Genomic DNA, 12,500 nt, shown 5'->3' with positions numbered 1-12,500 from the left:
CCGGAGCTGGAGTGCGGCGACGGTTGGCGCTTCGGGTAGTTCGGGCGGTGGCCCGAAGCAAGGCCGAGCGTACGGAGGTCCAGACCCGACGACAGCGAAGGAGGTGTGCCTGGACTGATGGTACCGACGCTTCGCCCTCCTGGGTAGAAAGCAGGGGTGGCTGGTACCCCAAGGAGCACTCGAAGGGGGACCGGCCGGTGGCTTCATTCACCATGGCGTTCAGGGAGTACTCCACCCAGGGTAGGTCCTTGCTCCAGGAGGATGGATGGAGGGAGGACATGCAGCGGAGTGCCGACTCCAGGCTCTGGTTGGCTCTCTCCGCCTGCCCATTGGTCTGGGGATGGTAGCCGGAGGAGAGGCTGGTCGTGGCCCCAATCCCAGAACAGAAGGCCTGCCACACCTTGGATGTGAACTGGGGGCCACGGTCGGAAACCACATCCTGGGGAAGCCCGTAAAGCCGGAAGACGTGGGTGGTGAGTAGCTCCGCCGTCTCCGCCGAGGTCGGTAGCTTTGCCAGAGCTACCAACCGCACGGACTTGGAGAAGCGGTCCACGATGGTGAGGATGACCGTGTTGCCTAGGGACGGGGGAAGGCCGGTCACGAAGTCCATGGCGAGGTGGGACCACGGTCGACCGGGCACGGGTAGAGGCCGCAGCAGTCCTGAAGGCGGCCGGTGGGATGCCTTGCTGCGAGCGCAGGTAGGGCAGGCCGAGACGAACTCCCTGACGTTCGCGGCCATGGTGGACCACCAGAACCGCCGGCGCAGGAAGGACAGTGTGCGTAGGGCCCCAGGATGGCAGGCGAAGCGGCTGGCGTGGCCCCACTGCATCACCTTGGTCCTGACGGCGTCCGGGACGAAGAGACGGCCGGGGGACCCCGGTCGGGGATCTGGCTGGGTGCGCTGTGCAGCTCTGACCACCGCCTCGATCTCCAGGGTGACCACTCCAACGACCCGGGAGGATGGAACGATGGTGTCAGGAGTGGTGGGTTCCTCCTCTGCGGCATGGAGCCGAGAAAGGGAGTCAGCCTTGGCGTTCAGGGAGCCCGGACGGAACGTGAGGTGGAAGTTAAACCGCCCGAGGAACAGGGCCCAGCGTGCCTGACGGGAGTTCAACCGCCTGGCCGACTTGATGTAGGTTAGGTTCTTGTGGTCCGACCAGACGGTGAAGGGGTGCTCTGCGCCCTCCAGCCAGTGCCGCCACTCGTGGAACGCCTCCACCACCGCCAGCAGCTCGCGGTTCCCGATGTCGTAGTTGGCCTCGGCGGAGGTATAACGGCGGGAGTAGAAGGCGCAGGGGTGCACGGTCTGGTCCTCCGATCGTTGAGAGAGCACGCCACCGACGCCCGTGTCAGAGGCGTCCACTTCCACAATGAAGGGCCTAGAGGGGTCTGGGTTGATTAGGACCGGTGCCGAGGTGAAGAGCCTCTTCAGGTCACTGAAGGCAGCGCTGGCTGCTGGTGTCCACGTGAACTGGCGCAGGGGGGAGGTGAGGGCAGTGAGGGGGGCGGCTACCCGGCTGAAGTCCCGGATGAATCGCCGGTAGAAGTTGGCAAAGCCGAGAAATGACTGCAGCTGTTTCCGGGTGGTAGGTTGGCCCCACTCGACGACGGCCTGAGTCTTCTTGGGGTCAGGGCGAGTCAACCCACCCTCCACGATGAGCCCCAGGAATTCCACAGAGTGAGTGTGGAACGAGCACTTCTCAGCCTTAATAAAAAGGCGATTCTCCAGTAGGCGCTGGAGGACTAGGCGGACATGTTGGACATGCTCCTCAGGGTTCCTGGAGAATACTAGGATGTCATCCAGGTAGAGGACGACAAAGATGTCCAGCATGTCCCTGAGGACGTCGTTCATGAGGGCCTGAAAGACGGAGGGGGCGTTAGTGAGACCAAAGGGCATGACAAGGTACTCATAGTGGCCACGGGGGGTCTTGAACGCCGTCTTCCACTCGTCACCCTCACGAATCCGGACCAGATGGTAGGCGTTCCGGAGGTCCAGCTTAGTGAAGATGGTGGCCCCAAGGAGGGGCTCAAAGTTGGAGCTCATGAGGGGGAGAGGATAGGTGTTCCGGACGGTGATGGCATTGAGCTCACGGTAGTCAATGCATGGCCTGAGGGTTCCATCCTTCTTCTTCACGAAGAAAAACCCCGCTGCCACCGGGGAGTGTGATGGACGGATGAGCCCCTCAGCCAGACAGTCGGAGATGTAGGTGTCCATGGCTGCCTTCTCCGGGGGGGCAAGGTTGTAGAGGCGACTGACCGGAAGTTTGTTGCCAGGGCGGAGCTCGACGGCACAGTCGTAGGGCCGGTGAGGCGGCAGGGTGCGAGCACGCTCCTTGCTGAAGGCCTCTCCGAGGTCGTGGTAGACCTCTGGGATGGAGGAGAGGTCAGGGGGAGCCGGAGGCGGTCGCAGAGGCGATGTGGGGGTATGGGCGGCACGGAGGCACCGGGCGTAGCATGCGGTACTCCAGCTCAGGATACGTCCCTCACCATAGCTGACATGGGGAATGTGGAGCTCGAGCCACGGTCGTCCCAGGATGAGCGGGGACTGGGGGGTCTTGAGGATGTAAAACCGGATCTCCTCCACATGGTTCCCCGAGACGGTCAAGGAGAGGGGTGTAGAGCGGTGGGTGAGAGGCCCCAGGCTGTGTCCGTCTAGGGCTGAGACGGAGAGGGGGGTCTCGAGGGCAACGAGGGGAACGGCAGCTGAGCGGGCCAGCTGGGCGTCCATAAAGTTCTCGTCTGCTCCCGAGTCAATAATGGCCTCGACCGTGAGGTTCTGCCCCTGCCAGGAGAGGGTGACAGAGAACCTGGCTGGGCTGGTGGTAGGTGGGGATTGAGAGAGACGGCTCACCCGGATTCCCCCTTCGGGTGAGCCTGCCCTTTTGATAGGGACGGGCAGGTGTCACGGAGGTGTCCCTTCTCTCCACAGTAGAGGCACAGGCCCTGGGCCCCTCTCCTCTCCTTCTCCGCCGTGGTGAGGCGGGCTCGACCAAGCTGCATCGGCTCCTCGCCAGTGCATGGGGTGTAGGTCGACTCCCGTGCGGAGGAGGGGTTGGCTGTGACGATAGGGTCCTGGGGGCGTGGCGAGCTGGTCTGGTAGCGCCCTCTCTCTCTCCGACGCTCCCGGGAGCGCTCGTCAACGTCGATGGCTAGGGCCACTAGTTCGTCCAGGACGGCGGGTCTGTCCCGGACGAGCTCGTCCTTGATGGCCTCACTCAGCCCCTGGCGGAAAGCAGATCGCAGTGCCCTGTCATTCCATCCGCTTCCGGCTGCCAGGGTGCGAAACTCGGTAGAGTAGGCCGCCGCGGTCCGGTTCCCCTGGTGGAGTGACATCAGTCGCGCCCCGACCTCCTGTCCTGCAGTGGGGTGGTCGAAAACCCTCTTGAACTCCGTGAGGAAGGTAGCGTAGTCACCGAACAGGTCAGGGCGGGCGCAGAGGGTGGCCTGGACCCAATTCAGGGCGTCGCCGGTGGTGAGGTTGGTGATGAACGCCACCCGGGCTGCCGGCGACCAGAACTGGCTGGGCTGATGGGAGAACACCAACTCGCACTGGAGGATGAAGCCTCGGAACTGGGCGAAGGCTCCGTCGAAGGGGCGGGGGCTGGCTAGGTGGGGCTCCCGTGGCTGTCCAGTAGGTGGTGCCGGTAGCTGGGCAGGGTCAGGGAGAGCAGGGGGGGGGGCAAAGGCTGCGAGCGCGGCCACCTGTGCTGTAAGCGCTTGGGTCGTAGAGATGAGGTGCTGCATCTGGGTGGCGCGGTGCTCCTGGTTAGCCTCCTGGGTTGTCAGGCGAGTGTTCAGGGCCTGGCACGCTGTAGCGGCCGCCTGGAGGAGGTGAGTGTGTTCCGCGAGGATCTGGATAGCCGTCGGGCCGGATCCAGGGGTGGGAGATGGTGTCCGGTCCTTCGTGTCGTCTGAGCCCAATTGCATGGTCAGTTCTTCTGTTATGACACGGGGGCGAGGGAGCTCAAGGACACGACACCGGAGGCAGAATATAGTGTTAGCCCCGTAGGGTATTTATTTACAGTGCAGGTGGGTGGAAACACAGATGATGAGTCCGGAGGTTTCAGCCTGGCGGGCTGGGGGTTTCAACCTGGCGGGATGGCGGTAGTGGTTGGCATAGGCTGTGGAGGAACAGGAAAGCAGGGTAAGTCTCCACGGTAGGCCAGTACACAAGATATCAACGAATCACGAGAATAGGCACAAGAGCAAAGTTCATCACTAATCACAGAGGATACTTGCCAGGTCATTCTTAGGGAAGAACTGACGATGATTGAAGGGAGTCCAGGGTAGATGTAGCCAGAGGGTTGATTGGGGAGTGGAGACAGGTGTGTTGGTTTGACTGTGGCTGGATAACCCTCCAATCACCGGGAACGAGCTTCACCTGCGGCGGAGAGCACGCTGTGCTCGGGTTGTGGGGGCGGGGGAGGGCGTGTGTGACGGCCCAGCCGTAACACACACGCTTGGCTTGCTGTCAGGCATCACAATTAATAACATATATTATAACAATATACAAATATACAATTCCAGTTCCACACGGCAGAACAACCACGCAGGACATCAGGGATGTACTGTAACGTGCAAAGTTTACTTAATTAATCATTTGTATACTTAATTAATTAAAAGTGCCAATTAATTCAGTTCATTGCACGGGGAATGGAAGAGGTTTGACTCCCAATGGACTTGACGCCGGGTGATATTTCTTTACATAGAATGATCTGACAGTCCCAGAAGCCAGGACCAGGAGATATGGAGAGACAGCTTTCAGTATATATGGAAATATATAAATATATATACATGGAAATGTATACGTGTACGGCAGCTTGCCGCCATTGTGTGAATGTGTGTGTGAATGTGTGTGTGAATGGGTGAATGAGAGGCCGTTGTAAAGCGCTTTGGAGCAGCTTTGCAGCAGTAAAAAAGGCGCTATATAAGTGCTGTCCATTTACCATATATGCTCCCAGACTCTAGAACACCCTACCTGAGAGCCTGAGATTGTCCAAAGCGAGACCTCAAAACCTACTTATCCAATCTCGCCTTTTAAAATGTCCATCTTAGTTGTTGCTCTATCTTCTCTGCTCTCTGTGAAGTGCATTGGGTCACATTTTCTGAGAAATGTGCTATACAAAGACACATTGATTTGATTTGATGTGATTATCTTCTGATATGAAACAGAGACTTAAGAGGTTAAAGGATGTGATTATCTTCTGATATGAAACAGAGACAGGGTTAAAGGATGTGATTCTCTTCTGATATGAAACAGAGACAGGGTTAAAGGATGTGATTCTCTTCTGATATGAAACAGAGACTTAAGAGGTTAAAGGATGTGATTATCTTCTGATATGAAACAGAGACAGGGTTAAAGGATGTGATTCTCTTCTGATATGAAACAGAGACAGGGTTAAAGGATGTGATTCTCTTCTGATATGAAACAGAGACGTAAGAGGTTAAAGGATGACTGACTTGCATGGGGTTTGTATTAGACTCTTGGCAGTCAAGACTGATCAGGATTGGTTCCTAATTGCCCCCAAATTGTCCTAAACATCAACAAACACACGCACGCGGCCACACTCACACACACACACACACACACACACACACACACACTGACTGGGCTGTGATGTGATCACCCCCTTGCCTTCGAGGGGTCACGTTAGATTAGGTCATACAGTCGTAACACTCTTCTCCTCTAACTCCATCCCTCCATCCCTCCTTCCCCTCTCTGGTGTATCCGGGGCTGTGTGTGTTACATCACCCCCCCAGGCCATCCCAGGGCCCCGGTGAAGGGCCTGTCGTCATGGATGCAGGGTTACCGTGACAACCGTGGTGGGTGGTGACAGGCCTGCGGCCTCTCTGGGCAGCGAGGTGACATCTTGTCATCCTGTCTACAGGCCTCCGGTCAGTCTTCAAAGGCTTTGGCTTCCAAACGTTGCTGCTGCTGCTTTCCTCGAAAATAGTGAAGATACCACCGCTGTTTTATGTGGTGTTTACCTAGCAACAACACTCTGATTGGTTACCAAATGAAGCATCATAATTGATACATTTTTGGTCGTTCATAGACCTTCTTCAGGCGAACCGCCCCACTGCCTCTGGGGCGCTAACGTTCCACACAGGCTAGCCACTGTAGAGCTCTGGAGCTGTGTGACTTCTCATACATCAAGTGGGAAATCGTTTTAGTAGGAAAATAAAATGGATCGGCCAAGATACACATAAGTAGCCTTGAGGACCGATGGTTCTCCAGCCTAACGGCCCTTAGGGGGCAGGAGCCTATCTCCTGTTTCTGTAGCGTGAGGCGGCTTGATGTACAAGTACACCCCCCCTGGACATGACGCTGGTATGTCACAGGGTATGAGACAGGCTCTGTCTCATATCTCTCACCTGTCTGTCTCATATCTCTCACCTGTCTGTCTCATATCTCTCACCTGTCTGTCTCATATCTCTCACCTGTCTCTCTCATACCCCTCCCACCCCCCCTCCCCCCTCCTCCCTCCTCCCCCCCCCCAGGTACAAGATGATCTCAGAGTTCACCTGGCCCAACCATGACCTGCCCTCCGACAAGGAGGCGGTGAAGAGCCTGCTGAAGGGCTGCGGGTTCGAGCACGACGTCGCCTACGGCAACACCAAGGTGTTCATCCGCACCCCGCGCACGCTGTTCAGCCTGGAGGAGCAGAGGACCGACATGGTGGGACGCATCGTCCTCTTCCTGCAGAAGGTAGGAGACACACACACACACACACAAACACACGCACGCACATACACACACACACAAACACACGCACGCACATACACACACACACAAACACACGCACGCACATACACACACACACAAACACACGCACGCACATACACACACACACACACACACACACACACACACACACGCACGCACATACACACACACACACACACACACACACACATACGCTCGCACATACACGCGCACGCACGCATACTCATATGCACTGACACGCACGCACACACACACACATACGCACACACACATGCATACACACACACACATACAGACACACACACACACATACACACATACATACACACATGCGCACGTCTCCTGTCTTACTGACCTCTGACCTTTGAACTGGTCTCTATGACATCATCCCTGCACTCAATATAAACCACATATAGAGAATATATATATATATATATATATACATAATATAGCATCATATCCAGTGTAGTGTCCACTCATACTGAGTGTCCCCGTTGGCAGTGATACAGTTGCCCTCGACAACAGCATCTGGTGAGGAGACTGATTGCTAGCGAGTGTGAGCTGTTATCCAGTGTTCTCATTAGCAGCTAGCCTCATTAGCAGCTAGCCTCATTAGCAGCTAGCCTCATTAGCAGCTAGCCTCATTAACAGCTAGCCTCACTGTGTTCTCATTAGCAGCTAGCCTCACTGTGTTCTCATTAGCAGCTAGCCTCACTGTGTTCTCATTAGCAGCTAGCCTCACTGTGTTCTCATTGAAATTCACCCCTGCTTATTCTGCATATGATGAATAACGACCACAATGACTAGCGACTTAGCGACTCAGCTAAAAAGGCCCTGAACATGAACATGCCTCTGCTGTGTAATTATTACAGAGCTGTGTGGTTATTTTTAGGAGCTGGAATAATGTTGTATTTTTTTTTTTATAGCACAGAGGTAGCTCTCTCTCTGTCTCTGTCTCTGTCTCTGTCTCTGTCTCTGTCTCTCTCTCTCTCTCTCTCTCTCTCTCTCTCTCTCTCTCTCTCTGTCTCTGTCTCTGTCTCTGTCTGTCTCTCTCTCTCTCTCTCTCTGTCTCTGTCTCTGTCTCTGTCTCTCTCTCTCTCTCTCTCTCTGTCTCTGTCTCTGTCTCTGTCTCTGTCTCTGTCTCTCTCTCTCTCTCTCTCTCTCTCTCTCTCTCTCTCTCCCTCTCTCTCTCTCTCTCTCTCTCTCTCTCTTCTCTCTCTCTGTCTCTCTCTCTCTGGGTTCTCCCTCCCACTCACACTGGAGTTAAGATAGAAGGAGAGAGGGCGAGAGAGAAGGAGAGAGGGAGAGACTGAGAGGAGAGAGTCTTGAATCTTGATCATCCGCACTGCAGACTTCTGGGAGCCACAGACACTCCTGCATGTCTGTCCCACAAAGTATATTATACCTTATAAGCAGTATAAGTATAATATAGTATAGTATAGTATAGGTAAGGCAAGGCAAGGTTATTTGTATAACACATTTCATACAACAGGGGCAATTCAAAGTGCTTTACAGATGAGCATGAAAAAAATACATCAAGAGGAGAATAGTAAAAAAAAGATATAGATCTATATATATATATATAGATAGATAGATAGATAGATAGATAAACATTTAATAAGATAATGAATAAGATAATAGAAATGAATAAAAAAAATCATATCAGTAGTAGACTTAATGAATAACAAAACATCTCAGTGGGCCATAGTAAAGGTTTATTAAGCCAGTATGTGATACTCTGTACTGTACAAACCAACTCTGAGACTACTAGAATGTTCTTAGCAGGCCCTAGTCGAAGCAGGAACAAACGCTACTGTATCATACACTGAGGTGCTGAAACCCAGGTCTTAAACCTGTTTAGATGCTGAAACAGCCAGGTCTTAAACCTGTTTAGATGCTGAAACAGCCAGGTCTTAAACCTGTTTAGAGGGCTGAAACAGACAGGTTTTAAACCTGTTTAGAAGACTGAAACACCCAGGTCTTAAACCTGTTTAGATGCTGAAACACCCAGGTCTTAAACCTGTTTAGAAGACTGAAACACCCAGGTTTTAAACCTGTTTAGATGCTGAAACACCCAGGTTTTAAACCTGTTTAGATGCTGAAACATACAGGTTTTAAACCTGTTTAGATGCTGAAACACCCAGGTTTTAACTGTGTTTAGATGCTGAAACATACAGGTTTTAAAGGTGTTTAGATGCTGAAACATACATATTTTAAAGATGTTTAGATGCTGAAACACACATATTTTAAAGGTGTTTAGATGCTGAAACAGACAGGTTTTAAAGGTGTTTAGATGCTGAAACAGACAGGTTTTAAAGGTGTTTAGATGCTGAAACAGACAGGTTTTAAAGGTGTTTAGATGCTGAAACAGACAGGTTTTAAAGGTGTTTAGATGCTGAAACAGACAGGTTTAAAAGTGTTTAGATGCTGAAACAGACAGGTTTAAAGGTGTTTAGATGCTGAAACAGACAGGGTTTAAAGGTGTTTAGATGCTGAAACAGACAGGTTTTAAAGGTGTTTAGATGCTGAAACAGACAGGTTTTAAAGGTGTTTAGATGCTGAAACAGACAGGTTTTAAAGGTGTTTAGATGCTGAAACAGACAAGTTTAAAGGTGTTTAGAGGGCTGAGTGGTGGATATTGATCTGTCAAACCATCACGCCAGTTGTAACGTAGAGCTAGCTAGCAGGGAAAGCTGCTTTTGATATGAGGACCTTCATCATTATTGACAGAGTCATGAGGTGGAACAGACCTGGAGGTCATCTCAGGTTACTGCTCTCTAAGGACCAATGTTTCCCCATGTACTGTGTGTGTGTGTGTGTGTGTGTGTGTGTGTGTGTGTGTGTGTGTGTGTGTGTGTGTGTGTGTGTGTGTGTGTGCGTGCGTAAACAATCATGAGCAGGATGAGGAATGTATCAGTGATCCTCAGACCGCAGCACCGCAGAGGTGATTACATACATGTGTCATAACACATGCAGAGTGTGTGTGTGTGTGTGTGTGTGTGTGTGTCTGAGTGCGCGTGTCTGTGTGCGTGCCTGTGTGTATGTCTCTGTGTGTGCATATGTCTCTGTGTCTCTGTGTGTCTGTCTCCGTCTGTGTGTGTGTGTGTGTGTGTGTGTGTGTGTGTGTGTGTGTGTCTGAGTGCGCGTGTCTGTGTGCGTGCCTGTGTGTATGTCTCTGTGTGTGCATATGTCTCTGTGTCTCTGTGTGTCTGTCTCCGTCTGTGTGTGTGTGTGTGTGTGTGTGTGTGTGTGTGTGTGTGTGTGTGTGTGTGTGTGTGTCTGCGCGTGTGTGTATGTCTCTGTGTGTGTGTGTGTGTGTGTGTGTGTGTGTGTGTGCCCAGCCCTATACCCCCAGACAGACAGTGGTGTGATTGTGATGGATGGGGGAGGGTCAGTGTGTAAGTGTAGAGCATGGCCTTGTCATTCTGCTGTCAGATCTGTGCTCTGCTCCTCTGTGTTCTAGATGGTTCTAGACTGGGTTAAGTTATTTTTTCAAGTGGCCAGTCCCACTCATATTGTTCATTTTATTGGACAGGAAAGTAAGGAGGAGAAGGGAGAGAGGGCATGTCAGCAGGGTATGGGCTGGATTCGAACCCATGCCGACATGGGCATATGTGTGCACTGTAGACCGTGGCTCTAGTCCACTGGACCACCCCAGGCCATGGTGCTAGACCACTAGGTAACCCCAGGCCATGATGCTGGACCACTGGACCACCCCAGGCCATGGTGCTAGACCACTGGACCACCCCAGGCCATGGTGCTAGACCACTGGACCACCCCAGGCCATGGTGCTAGGCCACTGGACCACCCCAGGCCATGGTGCTAGACCACTGGACTACCCCAGGCCATGGTGCTAGACCACTGGACCACCCCAGGCCATGGTGCTAGACCACTGGACCACCCCAGGCCATGGCGCTAGACCACTGGACCACTCCAGGCCATGGTTCTAGACCACTGGACCACCCCAGGCCATGGTGCTAGACCACTGGACCACCCCAGGTCATGGTGCTAGACGACTGGACCACCCCAGGCCATGATGCTAGACCACTGGACCACCCCAGGCCACGGTGCTAGACCACTGGACCACCCCAGGCCACGGCGCTAGACCACTGGACCACCCCAGGCCACGGTGCTAGACCACTGGATCACCCCAGGCCACGGTGCTAGACCACTGGACCACCCCAGGTCATGGTGCTAGACCACTGGACCACCCCAGGCCATGGTGCTAGACCACTGGACCACCCCAGTACACTAGACTGTGTTCTCTGACTGACTGACTATCTGACAGACTGACTGACTGACTGACTGACTGACTGACAGGGTGACTGACTGACTGACTGACTGACAGGGTGACTGACTGACTCACTGACTGACTGACTGACTGACTGGCTGGCTGGCTGACTGGCTTGCTGGCTGACTGACTGGCTGGCTGGCTGACTGGCTGGCTGGCTTGCTGACTGGCTGACTGGCTGGCTGACTGACTGACCGATCGGCTGACTGACTGACTGACTGACTGTCTGACTGACTGTCTGACTGACTGGCTGGCTGACTGACTGGCTGGCTGGCTGGCTGGCTGGCTGACTGACTGTCTGTCTAACTGACTGACAGAGGAGATGAAAACATCAACAGTATGCCAGCGTCCTGCCTGTCTCGTCTAGTTCCTGCTTACCGGTCCTGCCTGTCTGGGATATGAAGCACACACACACACACACACACACACACACACACACACACACACACACACACACACACATACAGACACACACACACACAGTAATTCCTCTCAATCACCTGTACTGGGAGGTGAATGAACAGTGTGATTGATTGAGAGTGATTGGCTGTACTGTAGCAGCAATATCCTCGGAGGCTTTGTTTCCATGGCGACCCTCTGGGCTGGGTCACAGGAACATGACAGGACCGGTATATGAACCCACTTCAACCTGTCTGATGGTGTTCTATGGTGAATGGTGTTCTATGGTGAATGGTGTTCTCGCCGATTCAGGACTGACAGCTCTACATTTCCATCACAACGAACACCTCTGTGTGTGTGTGTGTGTGTGTGCGTGCGTGCGTGCGGCGTGCGTGCGTGCGTGCGTGCATGCGTGCGTGCGTGCGCGCGTGTGTGTGTGTGTGTGTGCGTGCGTGCGTGTTCTGCAGTCTTGCCGGTCTGCCTGCCTGTTTGCCAACAGGACGACATCTCAAACCTGCTAAATTGCTTCTACAGATGATTGATTGGTTGACCTGCTGTATTGATCGACATGGTCCCGGTTGGCTCTGTGCTCGACTGGTGATCCTGTTCTCCAAGGGGACCCCGGGGCTATCACAGATGTTGTTGATGCTCTTTGATCAGCCAATAGGAAGCCCCCGATGGAAATCACTGGTGTTCTACCAAAACAAGCAGGTTCTCTCTGCGCTGTGTAGCACTCTGCAGTCTGCTCTGACCTCAGTCAATGTCACGCACACACACACACACACACACACACACACACACACACACACACACACACACACACACGCTCACACACACACACACACACACACACACACGCTCGCACACACACACACACACACACACGCTCGCACATACGCGCTCGCACACAGACACACACACACACACCCTTCCGCACACACGCACGCACACACACACACGCTCGCTCACACACAGACACACACACACACACATGTGGCTGTGGCTGTAACAGCTCCTCGTCCCCTAACACACATACACACACACACACACACACACACACACACACATATATACACACACACA

General features: G+C 53.5%; 1 protein-coding gene across 1 annotated transcript in view; it reads left to right on the top strand.

Moving 5' to 3' along the window:
- The window catches only part of myo1d (myosin 1D), a gene marked incomplete at both ends in the record, with an annotated part of 200,657 nt that overhangs the window by 111,781 nt on the left and 76,376 nt on the right, over positions 1-12,500 (top strand). Inside the window, one exon of the mRNA XM_080542552.1 lies at positions 6,502-6,709. Within this exon, the coding sequence (XP_080398678.1) occupies positions 6,502-6,709 (208 nt within the window). The remainder of the gene's footprint in view (positions 1-6,501; positions 6,710-12,500) is intronic.

The sequence above is a fragment of the Nansenia antarctica genome, assembly GCF_963989245.1.
Source record: "Nansenia antarctica genome assembly, chromosome: 11".
Classification (NCBI taxonomy): domain Eukaryota; kingdom Metazoa; phylum Chordata; class Actinopteri; order Argentiniformes; family Microstomatidae; genus Nansenia; species Nansenia antarctica.
The sequence above is the reverse complement of the archived record's forward strand: the minus strand, read 5'-3'. Positions and strand labels throughout refer to the sequence as shown.